The sequence below is a fragment of the Neopsephotus bourkii genome, unplaced genomic scaffold (assembly GCF_033783945.1).
Source record: "Neopsephotus bourkii isolate Nb327-2 ecotype Australia unplaced genomic scaffold, CSIRO-AGI_Nbou_v1 NB_272, whole genome shotgun sequence".
NCBI classification, from domain to species: domain Eukaryota; kingdom Metazoa; phylum Chordata; class Aves; order Psittaciformes; family Psittacidae; genus Neopsephotus; species Neopsephotus bourkii.
The window spans coordinates 6063868-6089118 of record NW_026900781.1 but is presented as its reverse complement, the minus strand read 5'-3'; the positions used below and the strand labels follow the sequence as shown (position 1 = coordinate 6089118).

At 41.3% G+C, this 25251-nt stretch overlaps 2 protein-coding genes across 7 annotated transcripts in view; both read right to left on the bottom strand.

Annotated features, from left to right (window-relative positions):
• Positions 1–25251, bottom strand: part of JARID2 (jumonji and AT-rich interaction domain containing 2) — a 216197-nt gene that overhangs the window by 83835 nt on the left and 107111 nt on the right. For all 6 annotated transcript variants that reach the window (XM_061346448.1, XM_061346450.1, XM_061346449.1 and 3 more), the window contains one exon: positions 9967–10108. In XM_061346448.1, the coding sequence (XP_061202432.1) occupies positions 9967–10108 (142 nt within the window). The remainder of the gene's footprint in view (positions 1–9966; positions 10109–25251) is intronic.
• GMPR (guanosine monophosphate reductase) overlaps positions 1–25251 on the bottom strand; it is a 463469-nt gene that overhangs the window by 399319 nt on the left and 38899 nt on the right. The gene's annotated exons all lie outside the window — the stretch shown is intronic.

The window sequence follows — 25251 nt, the reverse complement described above, 5'->3', positions numbered from 1 at the left end:
TATCTACAGGATTTCCTGAAAATGAAAGTGTGGCAGGCAAATGACATGTTGCAATTGAAAACATATTAGACACAAGGTCTATACAAAATATACTGACTTCATTGAAAAGACAAGCAACAGCTGCAGGAGCTCCAGGAAAGGAGGAGGTTAAGGGAGAAGAAGAGGAAGAGTGGACAGTCATCTCCATAGTAACTACCACTATGAAATTCAGGGGAGAACTTGTCTGAAAGCCAAAAGGATGCTACCAGTGAAAATAGAGTGTAAAGAAAATGAACAAAAAAGAAAGGGGGGGGGCGGGGGGAAGCCAAACTTGCAAATAATTTGCTACATGGTCAGCGATCCCTTAAGCTTTATTTAAATCAGAGCCAGGAATAAATACCAAGGGAGAAGGGCAAAGAAGGAGAGTATAAAATCAAAACATGATGACCTTCCCATTAGCGTACAAATTACTTAACAATAAACATACCATTAAAACAGTGGAAAAAAACAAATGTTCAAGTTAAGACAAAAAAGAAAGTTAGCTTCTCTCAGGAAATCCTTTGCTACTGGATGCAGCAATGGAAGAAAAAAAAGGAAAAGCACTATACCAGCATAAGCTAAGCCACAGATGCAGAATGCCTGTGACTTTTCTATCAACACAAGAGACCTAAGAATATTCCGAGCTAACACTTAGTGTAAAAAAGATCTCCGCTTTTCAAGTTGAGTTCAGAGGTAGCTTACACTCCCAAGCTTCAGTGCTGGTGACAAGGACTGCCTTATTTCTGACCAGTGCTCACACAACCCCACACCTCTTGCATCCATCTAGGAGTCTTGAGACCCACTCCCTATATGGAACTAGTGCTTTGCCACACCTGCAGTGTGGTCAGTTTTGGTGAATCAGCAGTAGTGCATGCTCACGCTGCCATTTGCAAAGAACATGTCAAGAACACATTCCTTTTGCTCACGTTGTGGACATTAGTCACGGGAATAAATACAGAATAAAATTTCCTATAGTTTAGTGTATGCCAAACCAGCATACAGTATATATACAGTCTTCAAATACTTATAAAAATGCCATCAAAAAAACCCAAATATATTTAAGACTCAATGTTTGGATACAGTTCCACTTTAAAATATTAGAATGGAGCTGTTTGTTTCAATATCGCTGTCTTCACAGAGCACACAGGACAACATTATTCCCACCCAGGCTAGCTTTCTACTCAGCACACATACACAAAACACTTTTGTCAGAAATATAGCAGAAATCATAGAATCAACTAGGTTGGAAGAGAGGTTCAAGATCAAGTTCAACCATTACCCAACCACTGCCAAGTCCACCACCAAACCTCGTCACTTAAGGACCTTGTCTACACGATGTATGCAAACAGCCCATGGTAGATCTCCTCTAAATGTCCATATACAAGAAACTAGACGCTTCCATCACTAGTGTGCTTAAATATTAATTAGAACATGAACTAGGTCTTATGGCATTTAGCAGAAGGATCTTTGGAGTTCTTGTCTGGAGACTGGAGGAGCTATAGCAATGCAGCTCACTGAATCATGCCCAGCCTACCGCAACAGAATGAAAAATTTTCTCTGACAAATCAGCCTTACATTCCAAATATCAGACTGAATTAAAAGATTAGGAGCCCACTATTACTACAAAGTATAAAATATCAAGAATCTTCAGATCTTGTTTCTTTTCCCATATCCATTGTTTCCTAATCCTTCGAACGACCACTAAAAAGCAGCCTTACTTCATAAAACTGTTTAGTCTCAGCAAACTACTTACTGCCAAATATTACAGCCTTTTATTTCAGGAACAGGTTTCTGCATTTCCATTCTTAGCCTTTTATTCTTGCTACAATTATTTTTATCTGTTGACATCCCCTTAAGCTCAAATTCTATTTTATGTAGGAAACTGAGTCTGCTTCATTTAATTCTGAAATCTTATCCATACTTGATGGTGCTGAATGTTTTCTCATTAAGCAATCTCTTCTTTTTTTTCTTTTCAAAATAAAGCTACTGCAAATACTAGGCTGGCTAACTTCTAGGAATCAAGATTTTAAAGTAGAATCCCATTCTTTCAGATAACCTAACAAAACCAAAAAAAAAAAAAACCCACAGCATTGCCATGATTTTCAAAATACAATTACATGCTTTTTTTTCCTTCCTGTTTTGAATTTTAAATTAAATCTGGGAAATTATGAATGGAGTAATAATTGGAAATACACTTGTTTGCAACATATGTGAATGTTTGCATTCCATTTCTCTTCCTCCCCTTCCACCACCACCCCCCAGCCCCATGCTACAAGGATCATGGAAATCGTGAGTTAGCAAAGAAAGCTGTAGGGGATCTCATGGGCCCCAATATTTTTATTCAGTGAGGATTCAGAAAGGAACCAGGGAGGGTAACAGACCTGAAGCAAAAAAAATACGTATTTCAAGTTATCCATATTTCTGCTGTTGAGGACAAGGCAGCCTGGCTTTGCAACAGCAGCAGAAACAGCTGCACAGCAATGAGTCCATCTCTGCTGACATGACAAGATCCCTGGGAATGTCCACCACATATAACATTTCTTCTGCAGTAACAAGGGGCTTTTGAGAAGAAAAAACACTCACTAGTTATCCAGAGACAGTCCTCAATGGAAAATATGTTTAATATCAACCTGTCTTTTTTAAATGCCACCTAAATAGATTGTTCATAAATGCCTTACTCTCCGGGCAGGACAGTAACAGGAACGTAACTTTCAGAGAGGCACAAAGTCAAGAAGGTTCTAAAAAGGACCAAATCAGAGGTGGCTCTTCTACTCTACTCCAGATCTCAGTGGCAGCAGTATGGGTACTGGGCTGAGCCATCAGTCAGTAGCCAAACTGTAACATTAAGGTAAGCTAAGGCCAAGCAACAGCACAGATGCATGTGGAAATGACAGAAGAAACCAGATGTAGCAAACAGTTATGTTAACCCAAACATCAGTCTACAGTCTTATACAGACTGTAGCTTATGTGCACACACCAAAAAAAAAAACAAAAAAACCCTTTCACTGACACACAAATTTGCTTGGAAAAAGTGTCTTTCAGTACGGAGTGAATTATTTCCTACATCAGTTCAGAGCAACCTCTCCTGGTATTTAAGCAGTCAACATTTGGCCTGTCACATGCACAGATGAGATGCATGAACAAAGTGAATGACAGCAGGGATGGGTTATCAAACAGATAAAAGACCGTTTGCCATATACAGAACTGCAGAAACAACTGCATGCCTCTGATCTAGCTTTGGAAGTTCCCTTGGTCTCTCAGGGGATGAGCCCGAGCCCAAGCCCAAGGTCATGAAGACCTCTTCCTTCAACTCTAACTTGTGAAGAGAACGTCAGTTGAGGACAAGTGTGTTTCCTTTGGACATTGCTTAACACTTCTCAGCTGCTATAAAGTGTACCTTCAGAATTATTAAGTCGCTACTCGGACAAGCTGTTTACATAGCTGTCTACCCGCAAAACTACTTTAATCACAGATTCCTGTACCTTGTTATATCTTTGCCTGTCGGATAGAAGAATCTATGTCAACAATCTCTTTTTATTCCTTATGAAAATACTGAAAGACCATTAAACACCTGACTTTTTTTTCCCTTTCAAACTACATAGAATGTTCTCCTTAACTTGCATTATAAAGCAGGTAATTTGTCTTTTTACTATTCCCGTGCAAATCCACTCCAACGGACTGTTATTGTTTATAAGGCTTGTTATTAAAATATAAATGTGTGGCACTAAAAATATATTCTACTCATATCAGAACTTCCAGAGGGGGGCAAAAAGAGAAAAAAAAAAATCAAAATTATTATACATAAATCTTACTGCCATTTTGGTTTTATTGAGAATTAATGTCGCTCTTCATAAGCAAAAAAGGAGTGTAGATTTGCATAGCCTACTGAAATGAGAAATAGCACCTGGCTGATAAGCGCGATTATATTTTGAGGTAGCAGGCAACAACTGAACACAAATACATTATATAGTGTTTCAATTAGTGAAAAGACTATTCACTATAAAAGGTCCTGGAAAAACACTTTGATATTATGAGCATCTCCTGCTTTTACACTTGAGTCACAATATACCACTCTCTCCATCACCCACAATACAGAGTAGAAAACCCTTGTAAGCTTATGTACGTGGGAATGGGACTGACTTTATTTCTTGCGCAGAAGGTGCAAAGTCCAGTGCTAAAAACGCTCTTCATTATTAATTAGAAAAACAATTTGATTAAAATAAAAAAAAAGGAAAAAAGAAACCAAATTGAGTCCCCTCAATCTATTGACAGCTCTGCTGCAACTCTTTTGTAGCTCAAGTCGAAAAGGATGTATCTCTAAAGAAACCACTCAAATTAGCAGCTTACCTAATATGCAGAAGCTTGCCCACCCTCAACTAGCTTTTTTTTTTTGTGCTGAAGGTGCAATACAGCTCTGCCAGCTAGAAGCAGTGCAGCCACCAGCCAAAGGAGACCAATGTACTCACCTCCTCCTCCAAAAATGTTTAAAAGAGACAAACACCAAAATGGAGCAAGGCAGCAGGGAGCCAGAACAAGGCAAGGGGCAAAAGCACATCCCACAGACTGGCCTTGCTGTCACCCACAGCCACACTTCTCACGGTCATGTGCTGTATTAATTAAAGGTCTCAGAAGATTCCTAATAAGCAATTTCTGGTCAATCTAGCTGTGGCAGCGTCAAATGGTACTGCTCCCCAGTGGGTTGTCCCTTTCTCCTGTGGCCAGCAACCTCCCCCATGGCAGAACTGTACTAAGCATCTTCTCCCAGGAGCTGCGTATACCCTTGCGCCAGGGAGAAAACCTCCATGCATTCTCTTGCTCCTATTGGGGGGGTGGGGGGGAATTTCTTCAACTGTATTTTATTTCTAAAACTAAACAAACCTCTTAACAAAGAAAATATTCTAACATTAATTTAAACCCCAAACTGTAAAGCTTAATGACTACTAAAATCAGTCAACCTCCTCCCACTTCTCACAGTCTTCTATTAACAGAACTTTACAACACAAGATAAACACATTTGTGCATTTGGCAATTCCCTGTGTGCATTTCTAGGAAGGGGGCCATGTAGAGGAGTAGCCACCTGATTAGTAACAGGAAGCAAGCAATAGCCTACTACCACTGAAGATTAACATACTGTCATATCAAGTCTGCTCTGCACATGTCTCTTCTTGGGTAAGGTGAGCAGCTGTTGCTGCAAAACATATAGCTGTCTCTGCCCACTGTTATTCATTGCCAACAGTTGTAGTCTGTAAGAGTTGCCCATAAAAATGTACGAGCATCCAGCACAGTGGCCAAACACATTTGGCCTGTTAGCTATTGACCCTCTCAACTGAGAATCATAGCTGGAAATAGGAGATTCATAACAAGAACATGCAGCTACAATGCAGTTACACTTATTCAGCAGTTACCTTTTTCCTGGGTTTTGAAATGCATGATCTTTACTTGGTGAAGGCCACCTAACCTCATAGTTTATAAAGCCTGTATACCAATGCTTCTGTTCATCCTTCCCAAAAGCACAGAAGAAACCAGCAACTACCTTCACTTACATGGCAATTAGCAACCCATTACACAACAGATTCAGTGAAATATTTGAATACTTAGCTTTTGCCAAATGTTAGAATAACGCTGACACCTCTTTACTGGCTGAAAGTAATATTTACTACTCAGGATTAACCCCCTGCTTCCCTCCAGACCTCATCACTACTAATATACACAGCTCGGATCAAAGAAAGCTTTTTCTATTCTTCAAATGTAAACTCAAACAAATCTGAGCATTTTGAAGTCCTTCACCTGCCACTGCTGCCACTGCCAATCTCCCCTCAAATGCCATTTATTCTGTAAGCAGGGCTTACAATTTTTTGACTGATCTGGAGATTTGCAGAGGCAAAGCCGTACATGTACTTCTTCTCCTCCTTACCACCACGAAGCTAACACAGCTGAAACCTGCAGCATGACAAAAGGCAGACTGCATACATTTTAATACTGTAACATGATTTCTGTTGCAATCTAAAATGCTACACTTAAAAAGAAGTGGAGCTGCTACTTTACCCATTGGCTGCAAACCTGGCTGTGTAGGAAGCCTCCTCCAGAGAGAAATGGTGTTAATTACTGACAAAGTACCCACAGACTGGTTGGAGCCATTTGAAGCTAAACACCACAAGGCCACCATGTTGAAAAGCCTGGTCCATCAAGCACAATATCTACATGAGTTTCTGAAAAAAATCTGCAGCATTTTAAATCAGCATACTTTTACCAGAACTGCAATCTCTTTCCTCCCATCATGATCCTTTATTTATGGCACATGTAGCTCTTCAATCAAGTTATGTTACTATGAAAGGGGTTGAAACTGGAAAAAATTGAATAGATGTGATAAACCTGAATCAGTGCTTGCTTTGGGGGCTCTACTGTTGTGTTATGCAGCTTGGCATGTATGTGTGAAATAAGGAATACTTTGCAGTAGTCTCTTCAAGGGTCAACAGGCAGGCTGGTAGGGGTATACCCTCCCCCACAGATGCCTGTCAGCACCTACATATCTACACCCAAGTCCTATGACCAGTAACTTGCTGGGAGCGTCTACCGCCTAGTTTTGACCAGAGAAAACTCTACATCAGGGATGGCTGCCATAGTGAGACCACAAGGCAATGCTAACTGGTAGCAAACTCATCTACACTCAGCTTGCTATGAGAACTGGCACTTACAATCACAGAATCATAGAATAGTTAGGGTTGGAAAGGACCTTACGATCATCTAGTTCCAACCCCCTGCCTTGGGCAGGGACACCTCACACTAAACCATGTCACCCAAGGCTCTGTCCAACCCAGCCTTGAGCACCACCAGGGATGGAGCATTCACAACTTCCCTGGGCAACCCATTCCAGTGCCTCACCACCCTCACAGTACAGAACGTGTTCATCCAGGCTCTTGCACAAACTGCCTCTGAAACTGCAAGAGTCTGGATCACCTATAATGCAAATTAGAAACCACACACACGCTGCACACATACATGAACCTATCTCCCTATTCCATTTATATAATGTGACCTGCTCCAGCAGGGAGGAGAATGCTGCCAAATGAGTCCGCTGAACTGACCAGCCTGGGGGCCAGAAGACTGCCAGACATGTCAGCTGGGAAGAGGAGGGAAGAAGAAACCGAGAAGACTGTCTCCCTCCACAGTACCAGCTTGCCATTACACTGAAGAGCTGCTAGGTCAAACCAGAGCCTTAAACTACTAAACACTGGGGTCCCTTACAACAGCTATCCTTATTTACTACATTTACTTGCTTAGCACTCTGTTTGTTGCCATCACTGATATGAAATACACACGACCTATTCCTCTAGAACATGACAAGTTCAAGTTTCCAAAAGAAACATTTCTACCATACACTCCAAAAAAATCCCACCAAAACCCCATAAGCCATAAAAAAACTAAATAGCAACTGACATATAATGCTCCATTCAAACACTACAGGAAACCTGGTACTCAAAACTCACTGTATTGTATAGAGCAAGTTCCAAACACAAATGCTTCACTAACTAAAGGCACCAATCCCTAAAATCGTTTCATTGCATATACCACCAGCTATATAGCACAGTATTTTGAGAAGACAAATACTTGTTTTGTGGAGGGAAAAAAAGCCTACATGAAGTACATGCTAGTTAGTGTTCAAATGTGTATTTTAGCACAAGAGTGCCATTAGTTGTGAACAGACAATTGAAAAGTTTGATTTTGAAGAGTTGAGGCAGCAAAACTATAGATCCCACTTTAGTCATATCCCTACTCCTCATCCTCCTGCATATCATTTGTGTACCCAATATACCTGCCATAGGATGTAGGATGCCAAGATGGACTGGATTGAGGACACATTACATATTCAGCTAAACAAAACAAACTAAAAGGGAGTAAAGAGATGACATCAAAACATTCAACAATATTGCAGTGCAGCATAAGAGAAGGAGCCCAGAAGATGTCTTTCTGCAAAGAGGAAGCTGGGGGAGGAAAAATAAAAAATAGATGAAAGTCTGTGTTGAGTGTAAATGGAAATGAAACAGGAACATTCTCCTCCACAGCAACGGCAGCAAGAAACGTAGTATTATTTCAGTGATGCATGAAGAAGAACTGAAATGATGCTTTGCCTTCCACAAAAGCCATAAAAATATTTTTCATCTTGGCTTCCATTTTTTGGAGTAGGATTTTTTTTTTTCTTTGTTTTAACCTGAAAAGTATCAAAGGCACCAAGTTCCCTGCTATTAGGCCTGAAACACCCAGCTGCTTCCCAAGTGTATGAATTCCCACAGCCAAAAACTAGCAAGGATTCCTCAAAAAAATGTCACCCACAACACTCAAATGCAGTTTCTTGGGACCAGTGAGTTAGCATTCCCACTTATTTCTGAAGCTGGATCATCCAGTGCACAAGAAACAGGGACAGCAAAAAGGACATGCCCTTCTGGCCCTTGCCAGCCCCAAGAGGAAGGAGATGTCCCCTCAAATACACTGCTGGTTGCTCCTGCTGCTGTGCTGTGAACAAGAGATGGTTTAATGCAGGTTAAAAACTAAAGAACCCTCAAAAAAAAGGCCTCAATCCATCTTCCAGTTTATTTTTAATCCTAACCAGCTCAAGAACCTACTCATGGTGTGGCCATGCAAGCAGCTGTGTCAGGATGGCTGAGGAACATGGGGACAAAGCAAAGGCAGAAGGCAGCAAAAATTCCTTAAAATAACATGAAAGCAACAGTGGTGTGAAACAATGACCACTGTCTCCCAGGAGCACACCTACAGTGGATGCCACATAAATTTGTAAGCAGAAATAATTTTCAAACATCCATTTTATCTCATAAAGCCAAAAGTAAACACACAAATATTTTTCCCCTGACCAGCAGTAGGATGCAGTAAGCGTTACGTTTCTGCCAGTATGGAAGATAACACAGATTTTATCCTGATACACTGGGAGAGCCAAGTGGGCATATGACCAAATGGCAGTTTATTGCTCAGGGGGTAAAAAAGGTTGTGGGGACCAGTGGTGGGGGATGCAGGAACAGGAGGTTCCAGGAAAGCACTACTCTCCTCACCCCATCAGGCTTCTCAGGGGAATCGTAAGCTTGTGTAGAAAACTTGCTTGTAGGAATACTTCCTTTGTTGGAGAGAGAACTTCATTTTATGGTTCATTTTGGCTTGGGACAAGGTTGTGAGAAGTGTGAAGGAAAAAGACTGAGAAAGCATTTTTCTGTTTCTCTCTTTTAAATGTCATTTTTCAGACAGCCTGGTTTAGTTCTACTTCATACAGAGGCCAACTCCCAGCCTCCTGCATTCTCAGCATATTTTCTATGATAGATTGGCTGGATTCATACAATTTTAATCCACATTATGCACATTCAGTGCTCTTAAGAATTCAACAAGGACCTCATAACCAGCTTCTAGGAAAGAGGATGTAACTTGCTACAGCAGTATCTCAAAGCAATCTTTTGCAACCAATACCCACGACACTGCCTTACCATACAGCTTCTCTTCTCAGAAGCATCTGTATTATTCTTTTCTCTCCCCCTTTTTAACTTCACATGGTTTCGTTCACAGAAAATTAAAACTAACAACACTAACTACTTTAGCAAAGCTTTTCTTGAAATTACACACATACGTATTGACACATCCCTGAGAGGCCAAAGCTGGGGGAGGAGAAGGGAAGGCAAGAGGGGAAAGAGTCTTATGGCACTTTATTTAGCAATCATCTACTGCAAAAAGAACTGCTTTTTCATGTTTTCCCAAACAACACGGAGAACCATCTATACCAGTGGATGAAGCAAACTTTACTCTCACTGTTGCTAGAAGGAAGCCACACTGGAAACCTGTTTATGGTAGGGCAGTTTGTGCAGCCAAACCCTACAGATAACATAATCACAACCTTATAGCAAAAAGGAACAAAACAGAAAGGCTGTATTTTAATCATAATGCACTACTGACCTTTTCCTCGAGGGCCCTTCTTCAAAATCTGAAGAACTAACATCGTTGCTCGTTGAGGACACTTGCGATGCATCGTCCTTCTCATTCTCCAGCTGTTCTGATCCCGGTCCTAATCCTTTAGATTGGCCGTTAGTGAGAAGTCCTGCAAAGGTGACAAAGTAGTACACAATATTCAAAACCTGCATTAACAGTGCCAACTGGATTTCATAAAAAGTCACACTTGACACTAACAATAGAGAGCTGACGCCCAATGCAACCATCTTGCAAAGAGATACACTTATAACACTGATTTTGTACAGAGGTACTCTGATAAAAACCTGCCTGACTGTGTGTTCTGATTTGGTTAACTGTAAGGCCTTGATCCCAAATAACCACACTTTCTGTGTCTGCAATAGTATTTATAATCCTGTCACATCCCTCATTCAATAAGGACACAGCTTAGTCAAACACATCCCTGTTTTACAGAACAACAGACTGGCATAGATGAGAATCTTTTGCATTTATCTGTAGATCAATAAAAAATTAAGTTGCCATTTGGTTCAATTTGTCATCACCTTGCTCTTCATTCTGCTGCTTCCAACTACTGCAATTTATGATCCTTCATAAACAAAAACAAAAAGTCCTCAATCCCAAAGGGGTGAACATCAAATGTCTGTTTCTCAACTCTTCTGTCCAAGTGTCACCCATCTACACAAACTCCAGACTGACAGCAAAGGTACACAAGGCAGGGAAAATGTCTGCCACATCTGTTTTCCTTTTGCGCCTTTTCTCTTCTGGAGAAATGTTACAGCAAGCAGAGTCACACACATGGAAGACACCACTGGGCCCTAAACAAGCATAACTTTCAATAAATTTTGCTTATTCTGACTACAATACAGCATGACTCCTACAAACAACAGTAACATATTCTTCAGTAGGCTCTTGGATGACATTACAAACAATTTTATCAGCTTAGTATTTACTTGGGGGTTTAAAAACTTATTACCAGAGGAGCTGCAGTTCTATCCAGGAGAATGCTTTCTCATCTCTCCAACAAAATACTTGCAAAATGGCATTAAAAAAAAAAGAGATTTGTTTCACAGCTTTATTTCCTCAGAGAAATACTGATAGGACTTACCTCCCTCTTCTATTTCAGTCCCCCTTTCTATAATTGCACCTTAGAAAACCTTAAAAATAGTAAAAATATATCCCAGGCAGCAAAGCTGGTAAGAGTGCTAAACCAAAGATGCTTACTTATAACAGCAGTTCAGAACTTCCCACCACAGCTGCATCAGTACTACACCATTTCAGGCCTTCTCTCTGGAAAATCACTGTTTAGAGCCACCAGCGCATTTTACTCATCGCATTAACTGAGCATTCAACCAAGCCTAGCTTCAAAGAGACACTGAAGCACAACCAAACCAACAGCAAGGCACCTCCTCTGGCAAGCTGCCTGCTCTAAGTCCAGGCACCTTGGCCACAGCCAAACGCTCCCTCTCTGCCCAGCCATTCAGTGCTCACTTGGGCACTATGACTGTGTGCAATGCAACGTCTGCCAGTGGGCTCTGAACCTTTCAGATTCCAATCTAATCGCTCTGATTTGATTACCCATTTTAAACAGCTTAATTCAAAATCGACTTCATATCGCTACATCATATCACTCTCATCTTTTTCCTGTCAAAGTTTGCTCTTACTCAGTCTGAACTATACCAAATTTCTCCTGGCTTGCAGTCAGGAGTGGCTACATAGTGGCCACATGCTGCAGCTTTTATACACTGTTTTAGAAATACTACCTACAAAACATAAACCTGGATTATGTTTTCTAGGGAAGATGCAGTGAACTGGTAGTTCCATTTTTCTTTTCCTAACATAAAGCCCACAAAGCAAACGCTGAAACTAAGCACCAATTTTGGCATTAAAGTCTCTTTACTAGCCAGCGTAAAACTGGCAGGGAGACATGAAATTTACATTTTACTCCTTTTTTTGTTAAATACCTTTCAATACTTCCTTTCCATTAAAGAGCTCTCAAACTGTGACCCAACAAATAATACAGATTTCAGTATCAGCACATGATACCACAACAGGGTTTGTAATGAAACACAATGATGCGATGCGAGGCGATAGCACCCCTTCAAAGCATTCCCATGGAAATGAAGGTGACCTTTAGAAAACACTGAATAGTTTATATTCCTATGCTGATTTCACCCTCACTAGAAGCCCTAGTGCCCAAATTCATTCTAAAAAAAAAAAAAAAAAAAAAAAAAGAAGAAAAAAAGCTTCAGCTTTTGGTTTGCATTTTTCCATGAAATCAGTGCTGATAAAATTTACAGTTTTTGAACTCCGGAGGAGTCTAAATCAAGCATATCATTTGAGGCCTGATACTCAATAACTTAACTTTTATGGCAGGATTTGATTAGGTTTTTCCAAAAGCAATATTTGTTTTGGAGACTTGCCATATGTAAAACCCAGCAACCTGAAGTATATGAGTCAAGAAAATCAACTCTTGGGCTGTCAACTTGCACGCACTTGGAAGGCAATTTTTATTCATCCTTTCGCCCTGCCAAGTCATCAGTGCACTTGGGAGACAAAAATGATTTGTGTCCCTTAAGGAAAAATACTGCTCGGTCTACTATTACTCATCATAACCAGCACCATCCCAAAACACAGCAATATTGCTGATAACTGAAGTTAGCTATTGTCAGCTGAAACTAATTAAACTAATTAAAACAAGTATCCTAAAACAGAGGTATGAAACAACTGAGAGATACTGATAAATAACAGGCAGAGTGTCATGTTCTACAGGTTTTCAAGGCCAGCATAATTGCAAAATCCACTCTGAAGTGATAAAAGGCACAGACAGCCACAGTCCACAGCCTCCTTCCAAGCACGGGAGAGCAAACACATGCTGAAGCAGGTTGTTATAAAGTTTACTACCACTCAATCATTTTTATATCAAACGTGTTAAGTTTGCCCCTAGATACCTTTTTCTTCAAATGCCATTCCTGTTCTCTCTAACTGCAATAAACCACATTCTTTTCTGTGCATCAGTTGGGAGCTCTAAAGAGTCTGGAGGTCCCAGGATGGTGTGGGGATCCCAGAGCTGTGCCAAGTGGCCAAGTGACACTCATCACCATGAGCTGGAATCAGACGGGACACAGATCTGCTGGTACACTGCAGGAGCAGTCTGGCACATGTCAATCCACAAGAGTTTTACTCTCCAAAGTCAATCAAGCTACTGGAAGCAGTAGGCATTCATGTTTCTTAAAAGCCAGGTGCTGCAATAGTAAATAAAAAAAGAAAAGAGCAACCAAGCAAGGAAATACACTTTTGCATAGTCTGGAGAGCTGAACCACTCTTTAACCCTGGCTACATGAGAGCACCGAGCAACAGTCGAGGAACCAGCAAGCCATCAAGACCCAAACAAAATCAAAGGGACCAATAGCTCTCTACTACTTTTCCACGGCTGTGCCCTCCAACCGGCAGATCACTATGCCACAAGCCCTGGCTCATGGCAAAACCTTTGGCTAGTGACATTCTCAGCTGCCAAAGAACTGGCAGTGGCTGCCTGTCCTATGCCCACTAGGCTCATCCCAGGCCCAGCTCTCACTCCCTCCTCCACTGGCACCTGGAATCACAATCAACCATAGGTCCTGAATAACTAAGCAGAATAAATCAGGGTTGATAAAAATAGACTTCATCCCTGTAATATGAAGTGTTTGTTTTAAAAGTCAAATTAGATTTTTTAATATTTTTAAACTAAATCTCATAAAAATTAAATTTGAAAGTACAGCAACTTGGATTAGAAGTCAGTGTAGGATTTCACATATTAAAATCACTTACGTGAAATAATAATTTAGATAGGAGTAAAGCAGCACACATTTGCTGCCGAAGTTTAAAAGGAACTGAAACACTGAACAGCTCAAAGTGACTAAATAAACACTGCTGTAACCAAGTCAGCAATAGCGAATTATTTAATTAAGTCATAAAGACAGGAACTCACATATCAAATGTCATCCATGGTCCCATGAATATACTGTCCTGGCTCTAACTGACCAACACTAGATACTTTAAGAGAAAGGCCAATTACTCATTCCTAGTAATTAAAAAAGGTAGCTTAAAACTGAACCATGAAGATCTTAACATCCTTTCTAAAATGTATCTTAGGCACATCAATGTCAGCTTCGCAGTTTTGCTGCGTTCTTTTTTAAACTTCCACATAAGCTGTGATAGCAAACTGCAGTTTTAGTTACATACTGCTTAAGGAGACACGGGAAAAAATTTGCAACTTATCCACTGATCAGCTTCTAACTGCATTGAGAAAAAGCAGCAAATGTGAGCATTGTGTGCACTGTTAGAAGCAGGGAAAGCAGAAAAGTCCTTTCTGCCTTCTGCATCTGAGTCATTATTGAAGAGACTTTTATTTGCCTTACACACATTGAATGTTTTCAAATCTGTCTGCAGCTACAAGTTTGTTTTTTCACATGCAGGAAGGGCTCTGCAATGAGCTGAACTGTACCCTTGAGGATGACCCAGACAGAATAGGGATATCATAGCTTTACAACCTTTGCAGAGCATGCACCATCTTGTTCCCACTGCAGATCACTATCTTTGCTGCTTGACTGTAGTTGCTAATAGAAAGGATGTCTTGCTGAGCCTTCTCCAGCAACGGCCACGTCCCATTCGCAAAAAACAGTGTGTGTAAAGAACACTTAAATCTGCTTAAATGAGCTTACTTCAGGGGGCCTGCATTGACTCAAGCAGACTGCTTCTCGTAATAGCCTACTAAGTAAGACTTACTATTCCAGTGGAGGCAGGACTTAATTTATATTGGTACAGATTTACTAACCTTACCATTTTTGGCAATACACACACATAATTTTAGCAGCAACCTACAATTGCATGCTCAAGCCATGATCGAACCCATCTCTGGTCATTTGGATGACAGGCATGTACAGGGCAGGTCTTGGGAGCACCTGAACACATGATGCAAAGTCACAGTACCTGGGAATGAACCAATATGGTAAAACACCACATAAGTACATAGGATGAAAACAGAGAAGGAAGAGAGAAGCAGAAAGCCGCAACATAAGGGAATACAGGAAAAAATGCAAATAATGGTTTGGGGTTAGTTGTTAGTTGGTTTTACGAATAGATGAGATTACGATTACTGGTATGTTCTTCATTATTAAAGTTACTAAATGATCAAGAAAACAAAGGGAATCATCTCAACAGATCTCAGTGCCGTATGTTTAGTTGAACGCAGTGGCTGGGTGAAAGAACCTACACAATGTTTCCAATACACTGTTTCTACATCACTTAACTCTAATGACAACCAGGCACCTGAGCAGGAACATTTTCATGTTCTTACAAGACAGCAAAATGTATTTTAGTTCACGATTTCCCAGTCCTAAGGCTTAAGAAAAGTGATACTCAATTGTATTTCCCATCAGTTCTCACAGTGAGAGGCAGCCCACAAAGACATCACATGAGAAAAATCAGCCAGAGATATCAAAAGCATTAACTGGCCTAAATAAGGGGAATTTCAATATGACCATATTCACAGCTTTTTCTATGGGATGAGCAACTAACATCAGCAGATCCCCACGGCATAGGGGAGACATACTGCAGATATCAGCTATATGTGAAATATGTACTCTGTTCCTGGGTGCTTCTTCACCACACAGGGACACCCACTCCCCACTGCCGAGAGATACTGGTTTGCCTCCCTGCAGGATCCTTCTCCTTGTGCTCCTCCCTGATCCCTGCAAGCTGAACCACTTGGGGGTGGTACAAAGGCTGTTTCCAGGGCAACTGGCAAAATAGACAAACACAAGTTATGAGAAGTTAAAAAGTGGATTAATCGAAGCAGCACTCTCACTGTGCGGGGATGACAGTGATATTTATGAGAGCATGCAATAGCACAGATTGCAGATACATAGGCACAGAGCTACAGCTTTGTTTACTTAGAGTAATGTGCCTGTCCAAACTTCAGCTGTGCAGTTTGGGGAGTTGTACAGAAAAGCTTTCTTTTAAAAACATAAAAAATAAAAATCAATCAACCAATCAGTTATTTTCTTCCTTTTGCACTGTCCCATTTAGGAGTGCTGCCACAGATGCCAAGGTTTAAGTCACCTATGTCTTAAGTGACTTAAGTCACTTGCTGAAGTCACTCACTTAAGCAAGAAAGCAATGGGTGTAACTGCAGTGTTAGAAAGCTGGTGGCATTGACCATCTGACACCATGGTCTGAAAGGTCTGTGCTACCTGAACATGGACAAACTCTTGGGTATAACCGCACCACAGAAGACCACCAACATGAGTTCTATGCCTCAAGTATGGAGGGTGAAAAAATCAGTTCCTTCAGCATTAAGTATCTACTATAGCCCTTAGTTTCATGCAGGCAATATTCTGTTTGAAAATCAAAATAAAATGAACTGACGGCTCAGCTACACCTCATTTTCTTTCAAGTTAATAACCACAGGACTTAACAGTTTATTGTAAGCTATAACGCCATACACAAGTTTACAAGCAAAATATCATTCATGAGTAGTCCTGACCCATTTTGCAGAAGTACCAGACAAACATCTGCAATGCAATATAAATTCACATCCTGTTGCCTGTAACCCTAAATTTATCTTCTACCAAAAACACCCTTACATACGAGACTATGTGCTGAAACACTACGAAAATCTTGGTACGCATGTTAAATAAAACCATTAATCATTTGATGCCAAGTTAAAACATAGCAGTATCTCTAAAACATCTGCACTCTGCAGTAATCCGCATACAGTACAGAGTTACTGTATTTAGCTATTGTGTAGCTATGCACAAAAGATAATTTAGTTTTATAGTGCAAATGCCATCTGTCACATTGTCACAGCATGACAAGGTATCACATTACATATTAAACAGACAACACGCCTCAAAAATAAGGCCTATTTTCATGCTGTGGTTCTCTTAGAGACTAAAGGAACTGGGGTTTCATGATAGTAAGATAATTTAAAAACAAAACAAACCAAAACATTTTTCTATGGGATAAGAGATACCAATTCCCTGTCCATTTTTACTTAAAGGATAGCTGTCAAGAGAAAGCTATTTCGATCTCATTTGGTAATGCAAAACCACAACAGTTTTGTGTCTCCAAATAAAAAAGCCACAGCATGAAACAGTCGTTGTTTATACCACATGATGCTCTGTGTTGCCACCATGATGGTAATTAACAGTACGTGGGCTTTTCAGATGACAAGCCACTGGACATTAGGTTGATTGTGGTACATAACAGAGCATATGCATAAAGCAGTACTGTTATGCCAAAAACTGTTAGCAAATAGCTTGTACAGGCTTCAGAAATTACTAGAAGAGTGCTTTTATATGTAGATATACATCATTACTATGGAAGCCAAGCATGAATGACATTACAGCACAAGATGTGTTTGTCAGCCTGTCAAAGACAAGATAACCAAAGAGAACTGATTAAATAATACAGATTGAAAGAAGCTCCTTATTCCCATTACATCTCCATCCAAAATTGCTGTTAAGCAACCAAAGACATTTATGTGACTGTTTCCTGCATATGAGCCTATTATCAAGTACCTGTTAGCAGCATTAATTGAAATTGTATTGTTCTGGTGTTTCAACACAACACTTTTAAGGATGTTCTCCATTTTGTTTTTTTGGATGAGGGTGGTATTAAAATTCACAGAAACAAGAGTGTAACAGTAAGAAAAATTGTAATTATCATCTGAAGTCTAGACCTGTTATTTCAGGCTTATTTTAAATGTATCTATTCAAAGGGACACACCTCTCTGATTAAAGACATTTCTCTGCGTTTAAGGATACAAAGAAATCTCCAAACCCCTGATTGCCCCAGGGAATCACACGACCACTTTCTGGCACCTTATTCTTCACAAAGCAGAACAGAACCAATCAGACTGAGCTCCATGCTGGTGAGGCTTGGATGAGGGAGGAAACACGATGAGCAGTAGGGTAGGTGTTCATACACAGGTGAAGGAGATAGCAGCAGTAATGCAGACTCCAAAAAAAGCTGGGGGAACAAACAGATCTCTCCTAAACCGCCTTCCTACAAATGCAGAGCTAAGGCAGAGTTAAAACCACAACTAAGTACCTTGACTTCCTCCCCCCTTTTTTTCGGGGGGGGGGGGGGGAAGGGAACAGGACCCAAGGAATTTGGGTCTTTTTGCCCCAAGACCCAAGAGCTAGGGCTGTCCTGAATGAAACAGAAAAGAGGAGGAAAGAGAGCTGATGGCCACCACCCTAACAAGTGCTTCCTATCAGTTATATCGGTACCATTGTGCTATCAAGCTTCTACCAATTGCTCCTGGAGCTGTATGATAAGGGGAGAGCAGCAGCTTTTGTAATAAGTAGGTACCAGGCTGTGTAAAGGTCATTAAGTTTTGACAAACAGAAACACAGTGAATTTTATAGTACCATAAGCACTCCCTGTTAGCACTGGGGAAATGAGCACCACATACTATTCCTGCATGCTGACAAGAAATCACAGTATCTGAAGTATGCAGTTTGCATCCACCTCTGTCCCCTAGCCCCTCTTGACTGCAGTCAGAAAGCTTCAGAGGAACATAAGGGCTCCAACTGCCGAGCTATAGACCTCTGCTGTTCGGAGAGGTGTGGGTGGAGAAGGCATGAAGCCCTATGCAGCAGCAAGGGAACACCATCACCAAGAACAGAGCAGTCACTGCTAAGCAGTTGCCCCTGGAGAAGTCACCACCCCTACACACACCTCAGCTCGCCCACCTGTAGAACAAAGTTAGTGAGATCTGCCTCCACGGTGAAACACAAGGAGGGGTGCAGACAGTAAGCACAACATCGGGTTGTTACTAAAACCCTTTAGTGGTGTGTGCCTTGTGTTGATTTTGGTGTTAGACAGAGTGGCTTTAGCTCCCCCTGAGGAGAACAAGTGCCCTTTGATTTGCAGCTACGCCAGGGACATCTGTCCTACAGGACATTCTCTCTTGTTTCGTAATAACATATGCAATCTGGAAACAGAGTTAAACATGTGTCTTATTTGAAATCACAGGCACAAGCAGGTCCACAAATGTAATTTGTCTCTATTTAGTTCATGGATATTAGTGATAGAAGAATCAGCATAACCACTGAGAAACAAAAGTCTAAATTCTCAGGTATTAACAAAATTATCAGTGACATCCAAATAAATTATTCTTTGGGGTTTATGCCAAAACCATTATGTCTTGTTTATCTTGCCTGTTCTGGGGAATTTTATGGCTGAATGGAAAACCAGTGGGGTAATATCCCATGAGATGAGAGAGTAAAGAAAACCCTTGACATGCCTGTGAAAGCAAGCATTTCATTTTAAAATGTTTTGTCCCTTCCACTTTTATTTGGTCTGTATCTATTTGACAATTACTTGGAGAAGGGTTACTGCGTTGGCTTCACAAGTATTTTTGCTTGTTCTTTACAAATGTGAGCAAGAGAGCACGGATTACTGTGGTAAGAAAGAATTAAGTAAAGCAAGCTAGTCAGCATTTTAGGTCTTTTGTCACCTACGTGTGAGCACCAAGGAAGGACAATTCTTCCCCCTTCTGAAGCGCTTTTACAGATCCATCTTAATTGCAAGACAGCGCTAGTAGTCCCACTCTTTTAGTCAGTTATTTCTCCCCACCTAGGCATCATAGGGATGTGCTTTTGGACTCAGGGACATACCTTACCCCATTTCAGAGTTAAGTTTCCACTAGGAATGGCTGGACAAAGGAACAATAAAATCCACACATCAAAAATCCCCACAGCTTGACGCCAAGGGACTAGACTGACATGTAAAACTACAAAATAATTTTTTAAAGACATTCTGGTATTTTAAGTAACATGAGAAGAAAAGCTATGCCAAGAGCAGGTCTCCAGATAACAGCTATTCTACACTAGAAAGTAAAAATTAGCAGTAGTGTCTCCATAGAGTATAAACGGAGGAGGAAGAAAGAAGGTGAAGGCAAACACAGTGGGGCAAGGCAGAGCCTGCTAATTGGAAGAAAATACAAAATATGAATGTGCAAATAAAACAACAAGGGAAATAAAAAGGCATGCAGTGTCTCACTGCTAACAATGAATACCTGGGTGCCTGTAAAGGGAAAGATGTGCAGCTAAACCCCAGAGGCTTAGCAAGGCTTGGCTGTATTTGTTACAATTTCTAGGAAACCCTTACAGGCTGTATAATTTGAAAACAGGGTATCTGCATGAAACTGGATACAACACCAAAACAGCATCTTGATGAATATTCAATATGTGCTTTTTCTCTAATGAAGCACAGTTCCTAGTGATCTGCAGTGAGGGATCACACAAACAGGCCAGGCTCGCAATCTCGGCAGACAGAGGTGATGAAAGGTTCATTTCTAGAACCAGTGTCATGGACAGCCAGCTTCTTCCCCCATGAAAGCAGCAGGGCAGCCCTCCACTGCACCTTTCAGTGGGAGCTCAGCCCTTCTGAGGGGTACAGAGAACTGGCAGCAGGCGTTAAGCCTGCATCATGGCACTCCAGCAACCTCCATGCTCCCCCCCAGAGGACCAGGCCAGTGTTCCTCCATTTTCAAATAGGAGGCTGCAAGAACAGGCAGCCTGGGTTACTGCTTTCTCAAGCAAACCAAATCAGAAGAATAAATTTAGGACTTGACTTCTACATACACCTCGAAAGGGAGCAAAACTCTGGAACAGGAGGAGGGTTCTAGTCCAGCACTGCGCTGTAGGAAGAAGGATAGGGAAAGGAAGAGAGAAGTGCCACAAATCCTTTCTGGGGAGGTTATCCTCTGCTTAATTGTCTCTAATTCTGCCCCTCTCTGACAAAAGTCATGAAAGGCAAATGCTGAATGACATACTCCTAATCGCGTTGTCTCATTTGATGTTCTAATGCATGCCACTGAGGATTTGCCTTTCATGACTTTTGCCAGTAGCATGGGCAGCTCTCCAGACAGTGAGAAGAAATAGCTTTTCCCTCCGATGTGACACAAGCTATGAAGATCTTGTTTGCTGCATGAGCCCGCAGCCTGGTGACGCACTGGCAGTGACCTTCCTGCACAGCCAGCAGCCATGGGTATGGATACAGCTCTCTGCACTGGAGATGCTCTGTGAACTTTCAGCCAAAGAAAAGGAGGGGAGGGAAAAGTCATTCTCCTGTCCTGGGAAAAAATAATTGTGCCGAACACTAGGTGTTTTACAAGAACTCCAGTTACATATGACAGATACTTGAATTAAACCATTTTAATTACTTTCGCTCAACATTTTCAATAACTTTCTAGTCAACATGCCCTCCCTAACTCCAAGATCATCCATCAGCCAGCTCTAGGAGTCAAGCTGTCATCCTCTCTCACTGACAAGGATTTTTTTCTTTCTGGTATGCCACCTCCTTCTACTAAGCACTTGAATTATGAGCTCCAAGTTTAGCACAATTAAATATCTGCCGACTTTAAAAAAATAAAAATAGGCCACAACCACTTCAACCTACAACCCTCTTCAGCAATGTGCCAGACAGCCCTCCCTGCTCCAGGAGGTCAGGGCAGCATGCCTGGACCGCAGACAGCCCAAGCACCACTGCCTCCCGCAACATAACCCAATGCCAGGGATGTGCCAGAGCTGCCTGCAGCCAAATTCCCAATTCCATGCCAGCATGAGCGCTCACATACCTGCTAAAAGCCTTAGCGTAGGCTCAACAACCACACCAGCATAGGGCCCTGTGACATCCCAGAAGGGGAGGGAATGAAGCCTGCCTGAGCAATTCTCATACACTGTTTTTTAAGCCACTAGTTTCCCAGGCTTTTGTCTCTAACCCTGAATTTCACCCAATGCTCAGTGCCTTGCTGCCAGTAGGGAAAGGAGATTCTCTTTGGAGCAAAACCAGCAGCTGCTTTTTCTGGGAGTGAACCCTTCCTCTCAACACCATCTACCCAGTGTACCATTTATTTCCTTTCTTCACAGAAAGCAGCTACAAGGCACCATAAACCAACACAAAAACTCAAACACCCGAAAGCTTCTAAAACTCTGCCTCTGAACTTTTGGGATGCCTTCCTCCTTGTCACTGGTTTTACATCTAGCTTGATACACTGACTATAAAATTACAAATTTTAAAAAATTATTACTTGTGACTTTCATGTGTAAAACAGTAATATGGTAATAAAGATTTTCCCCATACAGTAAGCAAATATATTCCAAGCATATTTTCAAAACTAGGTTGCTTAAAAGCCACAAAACACACCAAACTCCCACCTGTCTTTCTATGAAATCAGTACTTGCACAACTGTGCTCACTCCCTCCCAGGAGAAGGGATTTCCTTCTTTCTTTCTCTCTTTATTTTCTTTAAAGTGGGGGCAAGCAAACAAGTATCATTTCCTCACTTTCTTAAATTAAAGGCTGGAGGAGTACACTTCATGCTTAGCATGAAGGGCTACTGTGCCATTTTGACTCCCCCCCAGAACCAGTTTGCAGAGTTACTGTCAGAGAAGGTTCATGTCAGTGACAGTAAAACATTTATGCCAGCCAATGCGGACTGAACTCACAAGTGCAGTATGAAATCCCGATGTGAATGAATAAATTGTTCTGCCACAGGCATGCACAGGAGCAACAGCATTTCACCTCTACTTCAGCACCAAGCCTTTGCCTAAGGTAAAGGTCCAGCCCACCACCTTCACGTTGCCGACAGCAGTGTCAGGGCTTGGCAGCAAGTATCTCTCTGATGCACAGCAGCCAATGACCTGCTGGGCACTTGCAGTGATAAAAAACACACTGGAAATAAGTCTGTAGCTGGAAGATACTTAGGAGAAATCCCTGCCCTCTTGGACTGCTCCAGCGCTGCAGTGACTGGGGAGCAGGTAAGGGAGCAAAGCAGGAAGAGCCTACTTCTGGCTGTCAGCTGAGCTCTGAGGATCTCACTGCAGGAATGACATGCAGCCAAAGCAAGTGCAACGCAAGCTTAAAGGCATTGGATAACATAAACTTCAGCCACCTCCCAGAGTGTACACAGAGACAGTTCTCATTTTAACTGGGAGGATAACTGATTTTCGCCAGCATTAATGCGGTTCTCCAAAGAGTTGCATATGAAACATCAGCACTGTAACAGCCTTTAGGGAAATGCCTCTCATATGCCAAGCAATTTCCATCTGTATTTCTAGCTCTTGAGACCAGCAGCTTAACCTTACTTTCACCTCCCTTTTGTGAGCTCTATGGGAAACCACAGTGGGAAGAGATGAGAGCTGGGGTAGGGGGCTAGCCATTTGAAAACCTGATGCTGAAGAAAGGGCTCTGAAATGTTAAGGAGACTTCCTGAAACACCACCCCCAGAGGAGTTAAAGAAATTCCACCATCATGAAATAGTCTGCCTGCTATTAAACAGCTTTTTTTACTCACATTTCAGGGCATCAGAAGGGGAAGTGAAACAACATTAGCTGCTTCCTGACCTAATAGAAACCTTGGAACAACCATCAACACACACTTATACAAGACTACACAGTGATGTGTATTTAAAACAAAGCAAAGGAGATAAAGTATTCTCTTACAATTTTTTTTAAGAAGACCGATTCCTGCCCCATAACCAAGAATTTGTTGCACAGAATTTTCCTTCCATCCATTCATGTAACCAAAGGCTGATACCTAGTAGCATATTCCAAGTACAGCATCAGGGAAATGGGGGTGAGGGACTGGAGGCACATGCAATGGAACAGCACAGAAATGCAGGATGCATTAACACAGTAAGGGAGATTTCAAAATACACGCAGGAGGCTGTGTGTATACTGAAGTTTGCCATTGTATTACTACAACAAAAAATAAAAAACTGATCTAGGGCCAAAAGTATATTATTGATATTCAAAAAAATACCCCACTCTATTTCAAGTTGACAATATTGGAGGAAAAAATAAAAAGGCAACTAAAATGGCAACTGGAATCTTTCTGTACATTCACAGTACCCTATAAAAAGGAGACATATTAAACTGGAACAGTTCAGGCAACGAAAGTCTTCCTGGAGTTAGGACATCTCCTCCCCAAACTGTTTCAAGGCATCTCTACCAAGCCCAACTCAAGCTAAAAAGACTATTAAATAGTGTTAACGCTTAGCATGCATTTAGCACTTTGCCTGTTAAAAGTGCTAACATACACACACACACATCCTCATACCCCAAAAACCACCTAACAAAACCGTGCTGAACAAAATGTGAGAATTCTGCCTGTTCCCACATGGGGTGAGGCTCCAGCAACATTTATCCTGCAGTAGGAGATGATGTTCTCCTCTAAATCCATAGTCTCCTCTAAACCCAGGTTGCAGCACGAGGCAGAAAGGACAGTGTCAATCACTCCATGAGTACTGGATCTACCCTCCTGACAGGAGAGAATGGAACAATCTAATAGGAAAGCAGCACTGCAGGGACTCTGCTCCATTTTGGAAGAGGGGCAGTACAAGGAACAGGAATTGTCATCAAAGCTGTGACGCTAATCAGCCTGCAACCTACACCTGGTGCTTGATGCAATGACAGCCTTTGCTTCTTGGCACATCCAGGCCACCCAGATCAAGGTTTGACTCTCATGTAAAACCATTTGTTAGCAAGACCAAACAGCTACACAGTGAAGGTGAGAATCAATGTGAACAAAAACATTTTAACACACCACTACTACTACCCAACCCCTCCACTCCCACCAAAAAAAAGACCCCCACCCATTTAACAGTAAAAAGAAAATGTATGACTAGATCCCAAATAGCAAGAAGGATAAAAGAAAGAAAGAGAATCCAAATTTTTTCTCTACTGGTTCGTAAAATGAGAAAAAGCTTTGGCAGAAACTAGACAGATAAAAGTGGATCACTTGTAAAAGAGCGGGGTGGGCTTTTTACATTTCATTTCTTTCTTTAAAATCTACCCCAGAGATATTATGGAAAACGCTTTTTGGGGTTGTTTTGTTTTTTGGGGGTGTTTTTTTTAAGTCACTGGGGAAATGAAGGCCTCCTTGTTTTCCCTAAAATTCATATGTCAACACATACACATGCATAAAAAAAAATCCTTACCTCCCTTCTGAGACATTAAATCCACACAATGTTTCTTGGAAAGGGTAAAAAGAAAATGTAGGTCAAGATGTTGAGATATGGATTGCTTCTGAAAGATGAAAGCATAAGAGGACTAAGCTTTCATTCCTTGTGTTTCTTTGAGATTTCAAACAGAGTGTTATTTGATAATGGCTCCTTTCAGAAAATTGGAATTTAATATAGCTAATTATAAGTTAGAGAATTAATGTACAGTCAGTACTCCAACTGGGTTGGTATACCATGCTGATGCTTTCTACCAGCATG